The sequence below is a fragment of the Symphalangus syndactylus genome, chromosome 21, assembly GCF_028878055.3.
Source record: "Symphalangus syndactylus isolate Jambi chromosome 21, NHGRI_mSymSyn1-v2.1_pri, whole genome shotgun sequence".
Taxonomy (NCBI): Eukaryota; Metazoa; Chordata; class Mammalia; order Primates; family Hylobatidae; genus Symphalangus; species Symphalangus syndactylus.
The window spans coordinates 46,358,600-46,382,418 of NC_072443.2; the positions used below are offsets into that span (position 1 = coordinate 46,358,600).

A 23,819-nucleotide genomic window follows, 5' to 3' on the forward strand; every position below is an offset into this window, starting at 1 on the left:
TTCAACATACGCAAATCTATGAATGTGAATCACATTAACAGAATGAAGGACAAAAACCTATGATCGTCTCAATAGATGCAGAAAAAGCATGAGACAAATTTCAACATCCTTTCATAAAAACTCTCAACAAATTAGGTATAGAAAGAATTTACCTCCACACAATAAAGGCCATATATGACAAACCAACAGTTAGCATCATACTAAACAGTGAAAAGTTGAAAGCTTTTCTTCCAAGATCAGAAACAAGACAAGGATGCCCACTCTTGCCATCTTCACTCAACATGGTGTTGGAAGTCCCAGCCAGAGCAATTAGGCAAGAGAAAGAAAAGGCATCTAAACTAAAAAGGAAGAAATGAAATTGTCCCTGATTGCTGAAGACATGATCTTACATGAAAAGAACTCTAAAGACTCCGCCAATAAACTGTTAGAAATAATACATGGATTCAGGAAAGTTGTAGGATATAAAATCAATAAACAAAAATGTGTAGCATTTCCATACACTAACAACAAACTATCTGAAAAAGAAATTAAGAAAACAATCCCATTTACAATGGCTACAAAAATAAAATAAAATACTTAGGAATAAATTTAGCCAAGGAGGTGAAAGACCTGTACATTAAAAACTACAAAAAACACAGATGAAACAAATTGAAATACATGAATGGAAAGATATTCTTATGTTCATGAATTAGAAGAACAGTATTAAAATGTTCATACTAACCAAAGCTATCTACAGATTCAATGTAACCTCTATCAAAATTGCAATGACATTTCTCACAGAAATTTTTTAAAATCCTAAAATTCATATGGACCCACAAAAGACCCCAAATAGCCAAAGCAATCTTGAGCAAAAATGAACAGAGGAGGAGGCTTCACACTGACTGATTTCAAAATACAACTGACCCTTAAATGACACAGGCGTTAGGGAAGCCAATCCCCTATGCAGTCAAAAACCTACATATAACTTTTAACTCCCCCACAGCCTAACTACAAATAGGCTACCACTGACTGGAAGCCTTATCAATGACTTGACTGGAAGCCTTATCAATGACACAAACACTAAATTAACACATTTTGCATGACATATGTATTATATGCTGTATTTTTTTTACAATAAAGTAAGCTACAGAAAAGAAAATGTTATTCAGAAAATCATAAGGAAGAGAAAATATAGTTACAATTCATAAAGTGGAAGTGGATCATCATAAGGGCCTTCATCTTCTCGTCTTCAAGTTGAGTAAGCTGAGGAGGAGGGAAGAGGAAGGGTTGGTCTTGCTGTCTCAGAAGTGGCAAAGGCAAGGGAAAATCTGCATATAAGTGGACCCAAGCAGTTCAAGACCTTGTTCAAGGGTCAACTGTATGCTACATACTATAGTAATCAAAACAGCAAAGTCTTGGCATGAAAACAAACACATAGAGCAATGGAACAGAATAAACAGCCCAGAAATAAATCCACGCATTTATGATTAATTGATTTTTCTACAAAGGTGCCAAGAACACACAATAGGGGAAGAACAGTCTCTTCAATAAATGGGGCTCAAAAAATTAGATATCCACATGCACAAGAAAGAAACTGAACCTTTATCCCATACCATCAACAAAAATTAATTCAATATGCATTAAAGACTGAAACATAAGACCTGAAACTGTAAAACATAGGGAAAAAGCTTCTTGAAACTGGTCTAGGCAATGATTTTTTGGATGGGACCCCAAAAGCAAAGCAACAAAAGCAGGTCGACAAATGGGGTTACAGCAAACTTTTTAAAAAGCACAGCAGAGGAATCAAAAGAGTGAAGAGATAATTTATGCAATAGAAGAAAATATTTACAAACCGTACATCAGATAAGGGGTTAACATCCAAAATACATAAGGAACTCAATAATAACTCAATAGTAAGAAAACAACCTGATTTTAAAACAGGGAAAGAACTTAAATAGTCATTTCTCAAAAGAAGACATAAAATGGCCAATAGGTATATGAAAAAAATGCTCACCATCACTCATCACCAGGGAAATACAAATTGAAGCCATAATGAGGTATTACCTCATATCTGTTAGAACGACAATCATCAAAAAGATGAAAGATAACATATTGGTGAGGATGCTGAGGAAAGGAAACCCTTGCACATCGCTGATGGGAACGTAATTTATTATAGCCAGTATGAAAAATAGTATGGAGGCTCCACAAAAAAAAAAAAAAAAAAAAAAAACTAAAAAAAGAATTACCATATGATCCAGCAATCCCACTACCGGGCATATATCCAAAGGAAAGGAAGTCAGTATGTCAAAGAGATATCTGCACTCCCAGGTTCACTGTAACATTATTCACAAGAGCCAAGATATGGAATCAACCTAAGTGTCCACCTCAGATGAATGGAGCAAAAAAGTGTGGTATATATACACAACAGACCAATGTTCTTAAAAATGAAAGAAACCCTATCATTTGCAACAACATGGATGAACCTGGAGGATATTATGTTAAGGAATTAAGACAGACACAGAAAGACCACATAAGCATCTCACTTTTATGTGGAATCTAAAAAGGTCAAACTCATAGAAGTAAAGAGTATAATGGTTGTTAATAAGTGTGGAGGGTTGGGGACAGGAAAGGCTGGAGAGATATTGGTGAAGGGATACAAAATTTCAGTTAGGAAGAGTAAGTTCAAGAGATCTACTGTACAACATGGTGACTATAGTTCATAACAGTATACTGCACATTTGAAAATTGTTAAGACAACAGATTAGCCAGGCATGGTGGCTCACACCTGTAATCTCAGCACTTTGGAAGGCTGAGGACGGAGGATCCTTTGAGACCAGGAGTTCAAGACTCACCTGGGCAACACAGCAAGACCCTGCCTCTACAAAAAAGCAAAAAATTAGCTGGGCAGTGTGGCACTGGCCTGTAGTCCCAGATACTCAAAAGGCTAAGGTGGGAGCTCCAGGCTACGGTGAACCACGATCACACCACTGCACTCCAGCCTGGGCGACAGAGTAAGACCTTGTCTCAAAAAAACAAATCCTGCTGAGACTGTAGATTGTAAGTGTGCTTAACACTAAATAATAGGTATATGAGATGATCTGTATATTAATTTGCTTGATTTAGCCATTCCACAATATATACATATTTCAAAACATCATGTTGTACACCATAAATATACAAAATTTTATTTGCCAATTGAAATATCTGTAACAACAACAACAAAAAAAAGTCCAGGCTGGGTGCGATGGCTCACGCCTGAAATCCCAGCACTTTGGGTGGTCAAGGTGGGGGGATCACGATGTCAGGAGATTGAGACCATCCTGGCCAACATGGTGAAACCCCGTCTCTAATAAAAATACAAAAATTAGCTGGGCGTGGTGACACGTGCCTGTAACCCCAGCTACTTGGGAGGCTGAGGCAGGAGAATTACTTGAACCAGGGAGTCGGAGGTTGCAGTAAGCCAAGATGGCACCACTGCACTCCAGCCTGGCAACAGAGAGAGATTCTGCCTCAAAATAAAAGAAAAAAGAAAAAGAAAAAAAGGTCCAAAGAGGAGAAATGGTGCTGGAACAACTGGGCACACACAGGCAAAAAAACAAATCTAAACCACAGGTCTTATACCCTTCGTTCACAAAAATTAACCCAAAACGAATCACAGACCTAAATGTAATAAAAAAGTAGGCCAGGTGCATTGGCTTACACCTGTAATCCCAGCACTTTGAGAGGCTGAGGTGGGTGGGTCACCTGAGGTCAGGAGTTCAAGACCAGCCTGGCCAACATGGGGAAACCCCATCTCTATCAATACAAACATTTAATCCCAGCACTTGGGGAGACTGAGGTGGGTGGATCACCTGAGGTCAGAAGTTCAAGACCAGCCTGACCAACATGGTGAAACCCCATCTCTATTAATACAAAAATTTAATCCCAGCACTTGGGGAGACTGAGGCAGGCAGATCACAAGGTCAGGAGTTCAAGACCAGCCTGGCCAACATGGGGAAACCCTATCTCTACTAAAAATACAAAAATTAGCTGGACATGTTAGTGCATGTCTGTAATCCCAGCTACTCAGGAGGCTGAGGCAGGAGAATCGCTTGAATCCAGGAGGCGGAGGTTGCAATGAGCCAAGATTGTGCCATTGCTCTCCAGCCTGGGCAATAAGAGCAAAATCTCATCTCAAAAAAAAAAAAAAAAAAAAAAAAAAAAGAACTAAAAAACTCCTGAAAGGTAAAACAGGGGAAACGCTAGAGTTCCTGGGATTGGTAATATTTTAGATACAACACCAAAGGCATAATCCATGAAATAATTGATAAGCTCAACTGCATTAAAATTAAAACATGCTGCTCTGTGAAAGACACTACCAAGAGAATGAAAAGACAAGCCACAGCCTGGGAAGAAATATCTGCAAAATATCTAATGAAAGACTGGTATCCAAAATATATAAAAAACTTAACAAGAAAACAAACAACCCACTTAAAAATGGGCCAAAGACCTTTATAGACACTTCACTAAAGAAGATACATAGATGGCAAACAAGCATATGAAGAGGTAATCCATATTATATGTTATCAGGGAAATGCAAACTAAATGAGATACCAATACCTACCTATCAGAATGGCCAAAATCCAAAACCATTGCTAACACCAAATGCTGGCAAGGCTGTGGAACAGGAACTCATATTCATTGCCGGTAGAAAAGGCAAAATGGTACAGCCACTTTGGAAGACAGTTTAGCAGTTTGTTACAAAATTAAACATACTCGGCCAGGCACGGTGGCTCATGCCTGTTATCCCAGCACTTTGGGAGGCCGAGGCAGGTGGATCACCTGAGGTCAGGAGTTCGACACCAGCCTGAGCAACATGGTGAAACGCTGTCTCTACTAAAAATACAAAAATTAGCCGGGGTGGTGGTAGGCGCCTGTAATCCCAGCTACTCAGGAGGCTGAGGCAGGAGAATCACTTGAACCCAGGAGGCAGAGGCTGCAGTGAACCGAAATCATGCCACTGCACGCCAGCCTAGGTGACAGAACAAGACTCCGTCTCAACAACAACAACAAAAATTAACTCTTCCATAAGATCAGCAACAATGCTCATTTGTATTCATCAAAAAAAAACTGAAAGCTTATATCTATACAAAATCCTGCCCACAAATGTATATAGGAGTTTTATCCATAACTGTCAAAACTCAGAAGCAACCACGATGTCTTTCAGCAGGTAAATGGATAAACTATGGTGCATCCAGACAATGGAATATTATTCAGCATTAAAAAGAAATGAGCTATGAAGCCGTGGAAAGACACGGAAGAACATTAAATACATATTATTAAGTGAAAGAGGCCAATCTGAAAAGGCATACACATTGTATGATTCCAACTATATGACATTCTGGAAAAGGCAAAACTATGGAGACAGTAAAAAGATCAATAGTTGTTGGAGGTTGGGGAAAAGAGGGACAAATAGGTGGAGCACAGAATTTTAGCGCAGGGAATTTACTCTGTGTGATATCAAACCCACAGAATGTACAACACCAGGAATGAATCTTAATATAAACTATAGACTTTGGGTGACAATGATGTGCCAATGTAGGTTCATTAATTATAGCAAATGTACCACTCCATGGGGGATGCTGACAATGCCGGAGGCTATGCATGTGTGGGGGCAGAGTACATAAGAAATTTCTGTACTATCTGTTCAGTTTTGAGGGGAACCAAAAACTGCTAAAAAAAAAAAAAAAAAAAAAAATTAAATAAGGTCTTTATAAAAATAGTGAAATAAACTTTTTTCAGACATATACAAACTGAATGAATTCATCACCAACAGACCAGTCCTGTAAGAAAATGTTAAAGGATGTTCCTTAGACAGAAGGAAACTAACACCAGATGAAACACAGATCTACAAAAAGGAATAAAGACCATCAGAAACAGTAATAATGCGGTACAATTTTTTTAAAACTTTTCTCATTAAAAAAAAAAAAAGTATTAAAAAAAAAACATTGAGGCCAGACACAGTGCCTCACACCTGCAATCCTAGTGCTTTGGGAGGATGAAGCAGGAGGATCACTTGAGGCCAGGAGTTCGAGACCAGCCTGGACAATACAGTGAGACTCTGTGTCTACAAAAAATAATAAAAAATTAGCCAGGCATGGTGGTGTGTGCCTATAGTCCTAGCTACTTGGGAGGATGAGGTGGAAGGATCACTTGACCCTGGGAGCTCAAAGCTGCAGTGAACCATGGTGGCACCACTGCACTCCAGCCTAGGCAATAGAGGGAGACCCTGCCTCAAAAAAGATAACAAGTGTTCCAAGAATGTGGAAAAACTGAAGCCTTCAAACATTGCTAATAAAAATGTAAAATGGTACAGCTTTCGTAGAAAACAGGTTGGCAGTTCCACAAAATATTAAATGTAGATTTACCACATAACCCAGCAATTCCACTCTCAGTATACTGTACTAAGTGCTGTACTTAGCATACTGTATAAGTACATACATAGAAATAAAAACATACATCCACACAAAAACTTGTATGTGTTCACAGAAGCATTATTCACAATAGTAAAAAAGTTAATCCAAATGTCTAACAACTGAATCAATAAACAAAAAGCGGTATATCTGCACAATGGAATATTTAGTGAGAAAAGGGAATGAAGTACCAATACATGTTACAACATGGATCAATCTTTAACACACTCTACTAAGTTAAAGAAACCAATCACAAAAGACCACATATACTGTATGATTCCACTTATATGAAATGTCCAGAATAGGCAAATCTATAGAGACAGAAAGTAGATAAGGGTTGGGGGGTGCTAAGCGGGGAGCAGAGGGAATGGAGAGTGACTGCTAATGTGCATAAGGGGTTTTTTAGTGGGTGACTAAAATGTTCTAAAATTGGTTGTGATGAAGTACTGGAACTCTATGAATATACTAAAAACCACTGAATTACACACTTCAAGTGGGTGAATTGTACAGTATGTGAATTGTATCTCAATGAAACTGTTTTAAAGCCAATGCTAGCTAACAGAAAGCTGGAGTGACTGTATTGTAATGTCAGACAAGTTGGTTCAAGATAAATAATATATCAAAAAGTAGGTAATTTCATAATGATCAAGGAGTCAATTCTTCAAGATGTAAGAACCCTAAACATTTATACATCTATTCAACTAGGAACAGAAGAGAACTTCCGTTAACGTCATATGACATTTTGGGCTCAACGAAATTTTTTTTTAAGTTTTTAAAAAAACTTTTCTAAAAAAGTTTTTCTTTAGTATACTGCATAAGTACATACATAGAAATAAAAACTTTTTAAATAGAGAACTTCCTTAATCTCATAAAATATACACATGCATCACTTAACAAGAGTTTGAGAAATACATCAGACGACTTGATCATTGTGTAAACATCACAGATTGTAGTTACACAACCCTAGATGAAATAGCTACTACACGCCTAGGCGATATGATATGCCCTATTGCTCCTAGGCTACAAACTTGTACAGCATGTTACTGTACTGAACACTGGAGGCGATTTTAACCCAAAGGTAAAAATTTGCATATCAAAACATAGAAAAGGTACAGTAAAAATATGGTAATTATAATCTTACGGGACCACATCATATATGTGGTCCATAGCTGATGGAAACATATAGTACCTGACTATATATGAAAAACCTGTCATTAACATCACAGGTAATGAAAGACCCACTACTTTTCATCTAAGGTCAGGAATAAAACAGATAGATCTGTTTTTATTATTTTCATTCAACACTGCACCGTTAAGTTCTAGTCAGTACAACCAAACAAGTTAAAGAAATAAAAGGCATCCAGATAAGAATGGAAAATAAGGAAACTTTTATCTGTAGATGACATGATTGCCTATGTAAAAAACCCAATGGAATCTATAACAAAGGGACTAGAACTAACAAGTGAGTTCAGCAAGCTTTAGGAGATCAATATACAAAATTAAATTGCATTTCTACATATTAACAATGAACAACTGAAATCTAAAAAATAACAATTACAATAGCATCAATAAAAGTGAAATACTTAGGGAAAAATCTGACAAAAGGTAAAAATCTGTAAGACCTATACACCAAAAACTACAAATTGCTGAGAGAATGTAAAGATGACCTAACCCCCACTGCAGGTCTCAGTAGCTGGTAGAGACTGGGGAGGACGGGATGGGACGGGACAGCAATAGCCAGGCAGCCTAGCTTCACCAAGGCTCTCGCACCTCCCCACCACCAAAATATCCAAGAGGAAGGAAGGTCAGCTCAGCTGAAGGGATAGTGAAGGAAGAGCCCAGGCGGAGACCCGGCACAGTTCTCAGCTAACTCTGCTCCTACAAAAGTGGACAGGAAACCAAAAAAGGCAGCAGGAAAGGATACATCTTCAGACAAAACAAAAGTAAAAAGGAAAGCAGAGAAAATACACCTAAGTGGCTAACCAAGAAACTAAAGATTTACCTACAGAAAACAGAGAAACTAAACTGAGAAAGCCAGAGGAAAAAAAAGCCAAGCGTGATTAATATCATATACCTTTTCTTATGAGTCATTCCTGTCTCCCTTCTTGTACTAGCCACAGGAATTTTCTGTTTTTGTTTTTGTTTTGTTTTTTTTAAATTGGAGTTTCACTCTTGTTGCCAAGGCTGGAGTACAATGGTATGGTCTAGGCTCACTACAACCTCCACCTCCCAGGTTCAAGCAATCCTTCTGCTTCAGCCTCCCAAGTAGCTGGGATTACAGGCGCCCACCACCACGCCTGGCTAATTTTTGTATTTTTAGTAGAAACGGGGCTTCAACATATTGGCCAGGCTGGTCTTGAACTCCTGACCTCAGCTGATCCACCCGCCTCAGCCTCCCAAAGTGCTGGGATTACAGGTGTGAGCCACTGTGCCCAGCCCAGAGGGATATTTTCATAAACTATTTTGTAAATATAAGTTTTCTAGTAGCTCTAGAAACATTTTTAGAAGGAGGGAATCCTACCTCATCCCAATTTTTAAGTGTAAATGCTTTTTTAAAGAGGTGAAATCATTTGCTGGTTGTTTATTTTTTGGTACAACCAGAAAATGGTGTGGGATACTGAATTATGGGAGGCTCTGACATTCCATAGATGAGGGGTTAGTTTTTAAATCCTGCAATACAAAGCATACAAAATGGCAATATGGAATCACAGTCCTGCATTTAATGTCTTGAATATTTTAAATTACTTCTATTCCTATGTTGTTTTTTAGCAGAATTGTTTCCTAAAGAAAACCACTCCTTGATCATGGCTCTCCCTATCAGAATTGTACATACTCTGTAAAATCTTCAGTCATGGTAGTGCTGTTTTCCTAATAACTTTGTTAATGTACTGCAAAAGATTGAAAATTTGAATATGTAGTATATATGCTATTAAACTGAATTGGTGGGATGTATGTAGTAACTTAACATTTTAAGATACTGGTACTTGACAGCCTCTTAAAAATTTGCCTCCAGATTTTAAGCTGGAAACTTACTGGAATAACTGTTTAAAAAACAATTACAATACACAGCTTTTTAGATTTTTAGTATATAAGTTAAGAATTGTGTACAAATTGAAATGTCTGTATACTGATCCTCAACACAACCAATAAAATCTCAATTATAAAAAATAAACATGGCCGGGCACAGTGGCTCACGCCTTAATTCCAGCACTTCGGGAGGCCGAGGCAGGCAGATCACCTAAGACCAGCCTGGCCAATGTGGTGAAACCTCATCTCTACTAAAAATACAAAAATTAGCTGACATGGTGGCGGGCGCCTATAATCCCAGCTGCTTGGGAGGCTGAGGTAGAACTGTTTGAACCAGGGAGGCAGAAGTTGCAGTGAGCTGAGATCGCACCACTGCACTCCAGCCTGGGTGACAGTGAGACTCTGTCTCAAAAATAAATAAATAAAATAAAGGAAAGGAAAGGAAGAAAGAAAGAAAGATGACATAAATAAATGAAGATACTGTGCTCATGGGTCAGAGGACTCAAGATTGTTAATTCCCAGCAGGCTTTCATGTACAAACTGAAAAGCTGATTCTAAAGTTCATATAAATGTGAAGTACCTACAATAACCAAAACAACGTTTTACTTTTTTTAAGGGATGACATCTCGCTTTGACGCCTAGGCTGGAGTGCAGGGGCACAATCATACCTCATTGCTGCCTCGAATTTCTGGGCTCAAGCAATCCTCCCACCTCGGCCTCTTATCTGGGACTATAGGTGCATGCTAATTAGTTTTGTTGTTGTTGCTGTTGTTGTTGTTGTTTTGTTCTTTTTGTAGAGATGGTGTCTCGCCATCTTACCCAGGCTGTTCTCAAACTCCTGTGCTTAAGCGATCTTCCCGCCTCGGTCTCCCAAAGTGCTGAGATTACAGGCATGAGTCACTGCGCCCAGACCAAAACAATTTTGAAAAAGAAAAAGTTGGAGGTCTAACACTATCTGATTTGAAACTAATCTTAAGGCTACAGTTACCAGCCAGCATGGTATTTAAGCTAGATAAATAGACCAACAGAACGAAGTAGAGGTCCAGAAACAGACCTATACAGATATGGTCAACGGTAAGTGTTTCCAAGGAAATTCAATGGGGGAAATAATCTTTACAATAAATGGCACCTGAACAACTGGATAGCCATATGCAAAAAAAAAAAAAAACCCTTAACATGTACCTCACATCAGATATAAATGCTTGTTCTTTAAATTATACTTTTGTAAATGAAAAGGCAAGCCACTGACTGGGAGAAAATATGTGTAAAACATGTATCTAGCAAAAGACATATCTAGAAGACAATCGACTCAGTTAAAAAATTTAACTGGAAAGGAATTTTTTTTAACAGACTTCACTAAAGTAGGTACACAGCAAATAAGCCCATGAAAAGATGCTCACTGGTGATCTATTGTATAGCATAGTGACTACAGTTAATACTAATGTATTACATAAGTCAAAATTGCTGGAAGAGTGAATATTAAATGTTCACACCACAAAGAAGTATATAAGATGATAAATATACACAATTATTTGCCAATTAAAAATAAACTTTTTTAAAAAAGAAAAGATGCTTACAACTTTATTTATTAGGTGAATGAAAACTGAAATCATCATGGAGTACTTCTACATACCCCTCGGAATAGCTAAAATAGAAAAGACTGACCATACCAAATGTTAACAATGATGTGTAGCAACTCAAAATCATACACTGCTCTTGGGAAGGTAAAACAGTACAACCCATTTTGGCAAACAGTTGACAGCTCCTAAGTATACACCAGCTATACAACCCAGCCATATCACTTCTAGATACTTACCTGAGGGAAAAGAAAAGTTATATCCACACAAAAAGCTGTCCATGAGTGTTTCTAACAATTTTATTTGTAATCACCAAAAACTGGAAGTAATCCAAATTTCCATCAACAAGTGAATGGATAAACCAGTTGTTGTTTATCCATACAACAGAATACTACTCAACCATAAAATGGAATGAACAATTCATACATAAAACATATAAGTGAATACCAAAATGATTAAACTGTGTGAAACTAGAAAGAAAAAGAATACATGTTGCATAATTCCATTTATGGTAACTAATCAGTGGTAACAGAAAATAGATCAGAGGAAACGGGCAGAGAAAAATGTACTAAAAAAGTGTACTAGGAATCCTCTGGGTGAAATGAGTATGTTCACAACTTAATTATGGTGATGGTTTTCACAGACTGTCAACCAGACTGTCATAAACCTATTTTTGAAAGTATCTATGTTAAATTCTGTGCCTTTTTTTTTGTTTTTTTTTTTTGAGACGGAGTCTCGCTCTGTCGTCCAGGCTGGAGTACAGTGGCGCGATCTCAGCTCACTGCAAGCTCCGCCTCCCGGGTTCACGCCATTCTCCTGCCTCAGCCTCCCAAGTAGCTGGGACTACAGGCACTGCCACCACACCCAGCTAATTTTTTATATTTTTAGTAGAGTCGGGGTTTCACCGTGTTAGCCAGGATGGTCTCGATCTCCTGACCTCATGATCCGCCCACCTCAGCCTCCCAAAGTGCTGGGATTACAATTCTGTGCATTCTTAATGATACTAAAGCACATACTATCTCATCCCTTTGGAGGATGCTAAGAAGCCAACTCATTATTTTGAAAACAAATACAGGAAGAGAATCAAGCATTTCTCTGTCCTATGTGAACTGTAGCTAAGGGAAAGGTCTTCTTTTGAGTGACTTTCCAGCTAATAAAAGCAGAAGGAATGATCACTGTAACCTCTATAAAAGTAATGGATCTAGGTAGGGACCATCAAAGACTGCTAAAACTTGAGGTAGAAAGCTGTTGGGGCTCTTTATAATGACAGATCAGGCTGACAAAACCAGAATGTAAGGATTAGTCAAGTAACCGAATTAAAAAATAGGCAAAACAACCAGACATTTCTCCAAAGACATACAAATACCAACAAGCATATGAAAAGATGCTCAAATCACTTATCATTAGACAAATGGAAATCAAAACTACCATAAAATATGTACCCACTATGAAAAACAGTAGGGAGGCTCTTGAAAATATTAAAAATGAAATTATCATTATGATCTCGACATCCCACTTATGTGTAAATGTCCAAAAGAATTCAAAACAGAATATCAAAAGAGATATTTGCACACTCATGCTCATTGCAGCATTATTCACATGGGCCAGGAGGTGGAAGCAGCCCAAATGTCCATCAACAGATGAATAAGGAAAATGTGGTAATACATACAATGGAATATTATTCAGCCTTAAAAGAAAAAGGGATCCTGTCACAAGCTACAACATAGATGAACCTTGAAGTCATAAGGCTGAGTGAAATAAGTCAGTTACAAGTGGACAAATATTGTATGAGTCTACTTATACAAGATATCTAGAGAAATCAAAATCATGGAAACAGAAAGTAGAATGCCAGTTATCAGAAGCTGGGAAAGGAGAAATTAGGATTACTTGTTTAATGTGACACAGAATTTCAATTCTGTAAGATGAAAAAGTTCTAGAAATATGTTATATAACAATGTGAATATTGTTAACACTACTGAACTATACACTTAAAAATGGGTAAGAGGAAAAATTTTGTTTTCACCAGTTATTAACAAAAAATTTTTTAAAACAGTTAAGAGACAGCACCAAATACAATGTATGACTTAGTTTCTGACTCTAAGAAACACACATAAGATTTTGTGACAATGTAGAAAATCTGAATGTTGACCAGATGCTTAATATTAAAAAACTAACTTTTTAAAGTATGATAACACTATTCTGAATGACCTTCCAGCTAATAAAAGCAGAAGAAATGATCACTGTAACTCCTATAAAAGTAATGGATCTAGGAAGGGACCATCAAAGACTGCTAAAATTTGAGGTGAAAAGCTGACAGGGCTCTTTGATGATTTTTCAGTTTAAAAATCTTTATCCAGGACTGGGCACAGTGGCTCACTCCTATAATGCCAGCACTTTGGGAAGCCAAGGCAGGAGGATTGCTTGAGGCCAGGAGTTTGAGACCAGCCTGGGCAACATAGTGAGACTCCATCTCTACAAGAAAATCTTTTAATCAGCCAGGTGTAGTGGTGCGTGCCTGCAGCCCCAGCTACTAGGGAGGCCGAGGTGAATCCCTTTGAGCCTGGGAGGTTGAGGCTATAGTGAGCTGTAATCACACCACTACACTCCAGCCTGCATGGGCAACAGAATGAGACCCTGTCTCCAAAAAAGAAAAAAAGAATCTTTATTCTGTAGAGATACATATTGAAGTATTTACAGATAAAATAATTTGATAGCTGAGATTTGCTCAAGTAATCCAGGACATTATTTTACTTCTGTCTCAGTGCAACGTCTGGTGGTGAAGAATTCTTTGGTTGACAGTTTCCTTAAATGCTTCTCCACTGTCTTCTGGCTTGTATTGTTTACAATGAGAACTCCGACGTCATCCTTATCTCTGTTCCTCTGCAGGTAACATGTCTTTACTCTGGGTGTTTTTAAGAGTTTCCTTTTAAGTTTGGGTTTGAGCAGTTTGGCTATGATGTGCTATGATGGAGTTTTCTTCATCTTTCTTGTGATGGGGATTCACTTAGTTCCTTCAATCAGTGGATTTACAGTTCTTCATTATAAAAGGTTTTCGGCCATTACTTCTTTAAATATTTTTTCTCTTCCACCCTCTCTTTTCCTTTAGGGACTCCAATTGTCTGTATTTAGGTTTCTTGAAGTTGTCCCATAACTCACTTGTGGGTTCTTTTGGCCTCGTGTGTGTCTGTGTGTGTGTGTGTATGTGTGTCGGGGCGGGGGTGGGTTCTTTTACCTTTTTCATTCTTGTTTTTTTTTTTTTTTTTTTTTTTTTTTTTTGAGACAGAGTCTCGATGCCGCCCAGGTTGGAGTGCAGTGGCGCGATCTTGGCTCACTGCAGGCTCCGCCCCCCGGGGTTCACGCCATTCTCCTGCCTCAGCCTCCCGAGTAGCTGGGACTGCAGGCGCCCGCCACCTCGCCCAGCTAATTTTTTGTATTTTTAGTAGAGACGGGGTTTCACCGTTAGCCAGAATCGTCTCAATCTCCTGACCTCGTGATCCGCCCGCCTCAGCCTCCCAAAGTGCTGGGATTACAGGCGTGAGCCACCGTGCCCGGCCCATTCTTGATAGTTTCTATTCCTATGCCCAAAAGTTCACTAATCTTTTCTTCTGCAATTTTTAATTTGCAATTAATTCCATTTGTGAATTTCTCATCTTGGACATCACATTTTTTATCTCCAGGAGTTCAAATTGAGTCTTTTTATACCTTTTTACTTTTATTTTTTTATTTTTATTTTTTTAAGAGGGTCTCTCACTCTGTGACTCAGGCTGCAGCACAGCGGCACAGTCATAGCTCAATGAAGCCTCAAACTCCTGGGCTCAAGCAATCCTCCCACCTCAACCTTGGGACTTAGGACTATAGCGTGCACCACTATGCCCGCCTACGTTTTTTTATTTATTTATTTTTTGGTAGACTCATTATGTTGCTCCTGGGCTCAAGCGATCCTCCCACCTCCGCCTCCCAAAGCACTGGGATTATAGGCATGAACCACCATGCCTGGAAGAGTCTTTTTTTATCTTCCATGTCTCTAACTTTTTGAACATATGGAATATGGTATGGTTATAATAACCATTTATATTTTATTACTTGATAACTCTAACATCTTTATCAGTTGAGTCAGTTTCAACTGATCATTCTCCCCATTAACGGTTGTGTTTTCCTGCTTTTTTGTATATGTCACAATCTTTGGATGCTAGACAATGTCAATTTTACCTCGTGTACTGGATATTTTTGTATTCCTATAAACATTCTTGAGCTCCATTTCGGTATACAGCTAAGTTATATGGAAACTGTTTGATCCTTTTGGACCTTGCTTTCATTTGTCAGGTTAAGTCTGGAGCAGTACTAAGTATACAGCTCATTAATCTCCACTACTGAGGCAAGGCTCTCCTGAATACTCTACCTAATCCCTCATGAATTATGAGTTTCTCCAGTCCAGCTAGTGGGATAGGCACTGTTTCTAGCCCTGTGTAAGTACCAGGCACTGTTCCGTCGAATCCTTTAAAGTGATATTTTCTCTAACCTTGGGTAGTTTCCTCAAACACATGTGCTAATCAGCATTCTGCTGAATATTTGAGGAAAGCCTTTGAAGATTTTCAGGCTTCACTCAATATACAGGTCTCTCTTCTTTGATATTCCATCCTATGAACTCTATTTGCCTGGTCTTCACAGACTCTCAGCTCTGCCTCAACGCAGCGAGGCTGTGGGCTCTGCCTTAGCGCCTCTTTCTAGTTTACAACTAGAAAGCTGAGATAATCACAGGATTTATCTCATTTGTTTCCCATCTTTAGAGATCACTATCTTCCACTGCCTAATGCCTAGTGTCTTGAACTGCTGTTTTCATGTATTTTATCTGTTTATTCCTGGTTCCTTCAGGTAGGAAGGTAAATCCTGGTCCTAATACTCCATTTTGGCCAGAAGCAGAAGTCTTTATAAACCTTTTCTGATACTCAAAATACCCTATTTTTACCCAATGGGAGCTAGGAGCTAGTTCAAGTTAGCTCTGAGTCTTTTCAACAAAACTCCAGTGGTCTCAGATAACTTCTTTGCTTTATAAAATATTCCCTATCTTAACCAAGAACCAGTTATTTTTGCAAGGAACCTGTTTCCTTTGAGAAAAAATTCTAAATACCTCAGAATGCCAGTGCTCACTGCAAAAAGGTAATTTGCTATTTATTTCTAGGCCTTCTCAGGACAGAACTGGTGTTTTGTTTTATTAAAGAAAATATATCATAAATTCCCAGTGACATTACCAATTCAAACTTACTTAACTTCTTTAATTTTCTTATTTACTTATTTTCTTAAACTAAAAGTATCAGGTTTCTAATATTAATATAAATATGAATTTCCTTTATTCATATACAAATATATATAGTTTCATAACTACCAATTTTATATGATTACCAAAAGCAAGTGAAGATTCATTTATACTTCTCTTTTGTCCTTAAGATAGAAACTAGCAGAGGAAATTAGTCAAATTACCATAGTTTAAAGGTATATAAAATAATTCTTCTCTGTGTGGCTTAGCCACAAGCATGACAAACCAGGTCACTTGTTTCCTTCTTTTTAATTTGAGGATTTCTTCTCTCATTTTAATTTTGTTTTACAGTTATTTAAAACATTTACATGATTCCAGAATCATACCCAGTCACTAACATTACATCTATTGGTACTGCAGTTCATATGCACAGGCAGTTTGGTACAGCGGGATGCTGTTAGTGATCTTTAAGTACTACAGGTCATGAAAAACACAACTGCTCATCCAATATTTGACTTAGAACAGCAAAGCTATGTCAACGGTATTCAAAACTGATAGAAAAAAAATTAGCAACAGAAAATATTTTAAAAACGTACAACCACTTTCAAGATATGTTAAATGTTATTAATGCAGTGATAAAAACTGTAGCGGCTGTTGGTTAAACAGGTGAAATCAAAGGGCAAACTGACGAACATGCAGCTAATACTACTAGCCAAAAGAAGCACAAACAAACACTGGTTTGATAAAAGTGGAAGAATGAGATTTATTAACATTAAATTTGTCAAAGACAATTTATAATGCAGTAAAAGGTTGGAAAACATGCGAGTTATGCAACTACTCAAGCAAAAACGTCTCAGCATGATGGACAACTGTGAAAATCTTTAAAATGACATTAAATGAAGTAATCCCAAAAAGGTAATAGAGGTCATACAGAATAAGAGATGTACCACGGTATCCAAATAGCTATAATCAGTATCATTTAATCGTCAGTAGTTATGAGGTGGGCTAAGCATACAAAGCAATGCTTTGACCATCACATTTTAACTATGCTTTCTTTCCAATCCTGCTCTGCAAAACAAACACAGATTTGTGTCACAGCGTGCCAGTACAACTTTTATCAGGTGGACCTAATGCCGCACGATCCTGTAGAAAGAACACTGATTCAGATGTGAAAAAATCTTGGTTCTACTTATCTGCTATGTAATCTTGGCCAAATCATTCAAACTCAAAATTTTGGTATAAAATAGAAACATGGTTTGTATCTGCACTGTTCTACAGAAATATAATGAAAGCCACAAATGAAATTTTAAAAATTTCTAGTAGCCACATTTAAAAAAGGAAATAAAAGATAAAATTAATTTTAATATTTTATTTAACCCATGTCTAGAATATTTCAGTATAAAAATTGAGATACTTATTTTTTCACATGGAATCTTCAACATCCAATGTAAATTTTACATTTATATGTCTCAATCTGAATTAGCCACATATTAAATGCTCAATAGCTAACTGTAGCTAGTGGCTATCTCATACTGGACAGCATAGCTCAACCATTTTCAAACTTTTCATGGGGAAACAGAAGCAGCATAAGACTCAACTCAGAGCCTCAAAGCTCCACAGAACATAATTTTAACACTGCTGGTCTAGATTGTTGCAAAGGTTCTTTCCAGAGAAAAAGGCTATTATTCTTTATGGCAATGGTCACTTACACTGAACTGTGTAACCACTTAGCTGAGCTTCAGATAAAGGACCAGTAATGCTATGAATTTATTTTCTATCCATTTCAGTGTTTTTATATACATATGCTTTATCTTGTCCATAATCAGATACTTAAAGACATTCACAATTATTGTGTAACTATAACATATCAGAAAATAATAACCTACCTCAGAGTTTGGTTGAGATGATTAGAGAGGTTAATTCATTAGGTGCTTAGAATAGTACCCGAGATAACACTCAATAGTTAATTGTTATCATCAATACTTCATCATTAATCCACTACACTATTCTAGAACTGTCCAGCTCTATTCACAACAGGATTAAAACATATTATAGTTTTTCTTCCCAAGGTCAATAAAATTTTCATGCCAGTTGTAAACTAATCAACATAATAATCTACCTCATACAATGAGACATACAGATTAAAAATGGGTAGAATCAGGCCTTCCCATCCTTTTAGTCTCAGAAGTACTACCCCACAATGATAAAAGGGACAAGAAAAAAAAACAGTATGTGTAGCTCCCAGCCATATCTACGGCAATGGAAAAACAGATTGAGAAACGACATACGAGTCAAGAGTGGAGGAAGATCAAACCTAAGAGCCTATGGAGGGATATACTGTTGAGAAGCAAGCCCGCAAACCACACAGAGCCTTGGAAAGCCTCAGGAATTTTTCTTAATTGAGGTATAACGGAAAGCTGTGGTGAGGTAGCAGACTGAAACAAGGGCACGGTTTGAAAAAGGGAAAATTAAGAAAACCAGCCTAGTAAATCCAACATTTGACTTACAGGATATGAGGAAGGAAGGAGCTTCTCAATGAATTAACACAGGAAAATTCCCAAGAACATAGTCTTATACTGAAAGTGCCCTCCTTTACCCTATCACCACACTGGCTAAATTTTGTATTTTTAGTAGAGACGGGATTTCACCATCTTGGCCAGGCTGGTCTCGAACTCCTGATCTCAGGTGATCTGCCCACCCCGGCCTCCCAAAGTGCTGGGATTACAGGCATGAGCCACCCCGCCCGGCCTCATTATAGTTTTAAATTTTATTTATTTGATAATTAGTGATGTTGACCCTTTTTTCATGGCCACTTGTATGTCTTCTTTTGAGAAGTATCTTTTCATGTTCTTTGCCCACGTTTTAATGGGAGCTGTTTTTTCTTGTTGTTTGAGTTCCTTGTAGATTCTGAATGTTAGAACTTTGTCAGATAGTGTTAACAAATATTTTCTCCCACTCTGTATGTTGTCTGTTAAGTACATTATTGCTCTTGCTGTGCAGAAGCTTTTTAGTTTAAGTCCCATTTATCTATTTTTGGTTTTGTTTCCTTTTGAGGACTTAATCATAAATTCTTTGCTTAGATCAATGTCCAGAAGAGTTTTTCCCAGGTTTTCTTCTAGGATTTTTATAGTTTCAGGTTATACATTTAATTATTGAGTCCATCTTGAGTTAATTTTTGTATACGGTAGGGGTACAGTTTCATTCTTTTGCATACAGCTCTCCAATTTTCCCAGCACTATTCATTGAATAGGGTATCCTTTCCCCGGTATATACTTTTGCCAACTTTGTCAAAGATCAGTTGGTTGACAGTATGGGGCTTTATTTCTGGACTCTCTATTCCATTCCATTGACTTATATGTCTACTTTTATACCAGTACTGTGCTGTTTTCAGTTACTATAGACTTGTAGTATAATTTGACATCAGACAATGTGATACCTCCAGCTTTATATTTTGCTTAAGATGGCTTTGGCAATTGGTTCCGTATGAATCCTAGGATTGTTTTTCCTTATTCTGTGAAGAATGACACTGGTAATTGGACAGAAATTGCACTGAATCTGTAGATTGCTTTCAGTAGTATATAAATTTTATAATGAAGTCTAATTACATGAAATCAGTAGTCACCAAGAAGAAACAGAATAAAATGAACATTGTGTTAATCAAAGAGTGCCACTGCTACACCTTCAAATGGTGTTATGCCAAATACAATCCCTAGACTGGTGGTTATATTCAGACCTATACCTGGGTTCACATGTATCATACATGTATTCCATTTAAATATATGAATATAAATATATAATTATGCTGTTAAGATTTCTGAGAATAAAAGGAAAGGAAATTCCTGTAATCCCAGCACTTTGGGAGGCTGAGGCGGGCAGATCACGATGACAAGAGATCGAGACCATCCTGGCCAAGATGGTGAAACCCTGTCTCTACTAAAAATACAAAAATTAGCTGGGTATGGTGGCACACGCCTGTATTCCCAGCTACTCAGGAGGCTGAGACAGGAGAATCGCTTGAATCTGGGAGGTGGAGGTTGCAGCGAGCCAAGATCATGCCACCATACTCCAGCCTGGCCACAGAGCGAGACTCTGTCTCAAACAAACCAAAAAAAAAAAAAAAAAAAAGAAAAGGAAATTCACCCAAAAAATAGAACTAATTTAAAAGCTCTGTGAAAGAAAAGGATCCATTTTCAGTTCAAAAAATAAATAAATAAATAAGAGAAACTTAAGTGGATACATTCAAAGATGATAAAGCAGGTCAAGAACTCATAACTTAAATTTGCTGCACTCAATATAAAGTCTATTACAATATTACAAAGTACCTTTGTCAATAATAAAGTGCTTGATTCATACATCTACAACTCTTAACAAATAAAATACTGAGGTTGTAATGTACTGTTGGACTTCACCTAACTGGATTATCTAATGCAGTGTTTCATAAAATGTGTTTTGAGAATATTTCACTATAACTGCAAAATATTTATAATAGAATATCTTATTTCTCAAGCATGAGGGTTCTAATTCATCTGCCTTTATGGAGTTTCTATAGTGAAGGTCAAATGGTCCTTCAGGCTCCAAAGTCTCTCCTTAGCAAAAAAAAAAAAAAAAAAAAGTCACTTAAGCCTTATGTCTTTTCATTTCTTTGCCGAAGGTAACAGACCATTTGTGAACGGCATTTTCAAAGGAAGGCTTAAAAAAAAAAAAAAAAAAAATCAATGTTCTAAATGTCTTTATGAAGACATTTAGAATTAATCCAGAATAAAAAGACATATTCTGTGAATGAAATTTTACTTTAAAATGTTAGATAACAAAGAAATGTAAAGACAAACATGAAGCAAGTGTAGCAAACTGTTGACAATTAATGAATCCAAAGGACTGGTTTATGAGGTTTATTCTTTCTTTTTCTATACATTTTTACATTTCCAATTTTAAGTTTACAATGAACAGCAACGCTTTATTGGTCACTTGTGAATTCATTAACAAACATACATCAAAAAAATCTTAAAGAAGAAAGTTGCACCCTTAGAAAACTAAAATACACTAAAAACAAATAGGCGAAAATACTGAACAGTGTAGTTATGCTGAGAAAATGAGAACCTAAGAGATTTCCCCATTCTTGTATATCACTTTTCAGTAACTCCTCAACCCCACTCCAAAAAAGTGTTGATTTTACAGGGGAGAAGGGGAACGAACACACACACACACACACACACACACAAACTTTGCTAAAATAAAGGAAGGTAGTTTCAGGCTTAAAATGGAACATTAAATTCTTTAAAAGAAATGAATAAAAGTAAAGGATTTACCTGCTCTTCTCTTTTCTGCTTTCGTAACTGCAGTCCTTCTTCCTCCCTCCTCCTGCGCATCTCATCAGGATTCAGAGATTTGTTCTTGTAACTTTTCAGGCGAAAGTTCTCTTTTCCTGGGGTGGTCATGATTTCTACAATAAAAGTGGGGAGAGAACAAATGAATTTACTGTGAAGGGCTCTGTTATTCTAAGAGCTCAGTCTTTTAAACATATACATGCCCAGAGATATCCCAAAGGGACATCAGAAATGGCTACTTCCCCTCCCCCACTCCTGCCTTTCTTGAGACAAGGTCTTGCTCTGTCCACAAAGACTGGAGTACAGTGGTGCAATCATAGCTCACTGTAGCCTCAAACTCCTGGGTTCAAGCGATCCTCCCGCTTCAGTTTCCTGAGCAGCTGGGACCACAGGTGCATGCCACCACGCCCAGCGAAACTTTTTTATTTTTTGTAGAGACAGGGTCTGATCATGTTGCCCAGGCTGGTCTTGAACTCCTAGCTTCAAGTGATCCCCCCACCTTGGCCTCCCAAAGAGCTGGGATTTCAGGCGTGAGCCACCGCACCTAGCCAGGTTACTTTAACAGTTTTATTAAAATGTGCTATTCAACAGTTTTTAGTGTATTTACAGCTTGTACAACCTTCATCACAGTGAATTCTGGGACATTTTAATCACCTCAAAAAGCAATCCTGTATTGTTTAAGCTATCGTCCCTATTCTGGACATTTCACATAAACAGAACAGAATCATATAATATGCAATATTTTGTAACTGGCTTCTTTCACTTAGCATGTTTTCAAGGTTCACCCATGTTGTAGCATATATCACTACTTCATTTCTTTTTATGGCTGAATAACATTCCATTCTATGTATATACCCAATTCTATTTATCCATTCGTCAGCTAATGGACATTTGGAACGTTTCCATCTTTCAGCTATTATGAATAACACTTCTACAACATTTGTGGTCAAGTTTTACACAGGTATGTTTTAATTCCTCTGGGTTATATACCTAGAATTGCTAGGTCATATGGTAACTATGTTTAATTGCTTAAGAAACTGCTCAACTGTTTTTCCAAAGTGGCTGTGCCATTTTATATTCCCATCAGCAGCATATGAGGCTTGCAGTATCTCCACATCCTTGCCAGCACTTTGCTATTAAAACTTTCAATGAAACCATCCTAGTGGGTGTGAGTGGCAGCTCATTGTGGTTTTGGTTTGCAATCCCCTGATGACTAATGAGATACAGCATCTTTTCACATATGTATTTGGTAACTGTGTATCTCCCATTAAAATAAAGTCTATTCAGTGCCTTCGCCCATTTTTAAATTAGGTTGTCCTTTTATTATTGAGGTGTAAGAGTTCTTTTTACATTCTAGATAAAGGTCCCGTATCAGATATGCTTTTCAAATATATTCTATAGATTGTCTTTTCACTTTCTTGGTGTCCTTTGAAACACAAAAGTTTTAATTTTGATGAAGTCCAAATTAATCTGTTTTTTGGCTGTTGTTGCTGTTGTTCATGCTTTTGGTGTCATATCCAAGAATCCTTAACCTTGTGCTTCTTTCCAAGATTTTTATCTGTTACATTTAAGTCTGTGATCCATTTTGAGTTAATTTTTCTTTGCAGCATGGTTTGAGAGTCCAACCTCATTTTTTTGCATGTGTCTATTCAGTTGTCCCAACGATACTTGTTGAAAAGACTCCTCTTTCTCCACAGAATGGCCTTGGCACCTGCTATAGACTGAATGTGTGTCTCACCCAAAATTCGTATGTTAAATCCTAACTCCCAATGTGATAGTGTTTGAAGGTGAGGCCTTTGGGAGATGATTAGCCCTTAGTGGTAGAGTCCATATGAATAGGATTAAAGCCCTTAAAAAAAGACCCCCCAAAGAGTTCGCTTGCTCCTTCAGCCATGTGAGGACACAGAGAAAAGATAAGACATCTGTAAACCAGGAAGCAGGCTCTCACCAGACACTGAATCTGCCAGTGCCTTGATCTTGGACTTCCCAGCATCCAGAACCGTGAGAAATAAATTTCTATTGTCTGTTAGCCACCTAGTCTCTGGTATTTCATTACAGCAACCCAAACGGACCATGACAGCACCTTGTTGACAACCAGCTAACTATATACATATATATGGTTTAATTTCTTGACATTCAATTCTATTCCGCTGATCTATATGTGTATCCCTCTGTCAGCCCCACACTGTCTTGGTTACCATTGCTT

The 23,819-nt window shown here is 37.5% G+C and overlaps 1 protein-coding gene across 4 annotated transcripts in view; it reads right to left on the minus strand.

The window, feature by feature from the left end:
• KPNA1 (karyopherin subunit alpha 1) overlaps positions 1-23,819 on the minus strand; it is a 310,494-nt gene that overhangs the window by 53,324 nt on the left and 233,351 nt on the right. For 3 of the 4 annotated variants that reach the window (XM_055259295.2, XM_055259294.2, XM_055259296.2), the window contains exon 2: positions 21,596-21,729. In XM_055259295.2, the coding sequence (XP_055115270.1) occupies positions 21,596-21,724 (129 nt within the window). In that variant the 5' untranslated portion in view covers positions 21,725-21,729. Of the gene's footprint in view, positions 1-21,595; positions 21,731-23,819 lie in introns of all 4 variants that reach the window. The other variant, XM_055259297.2, reaches the window with a different exon arrangement.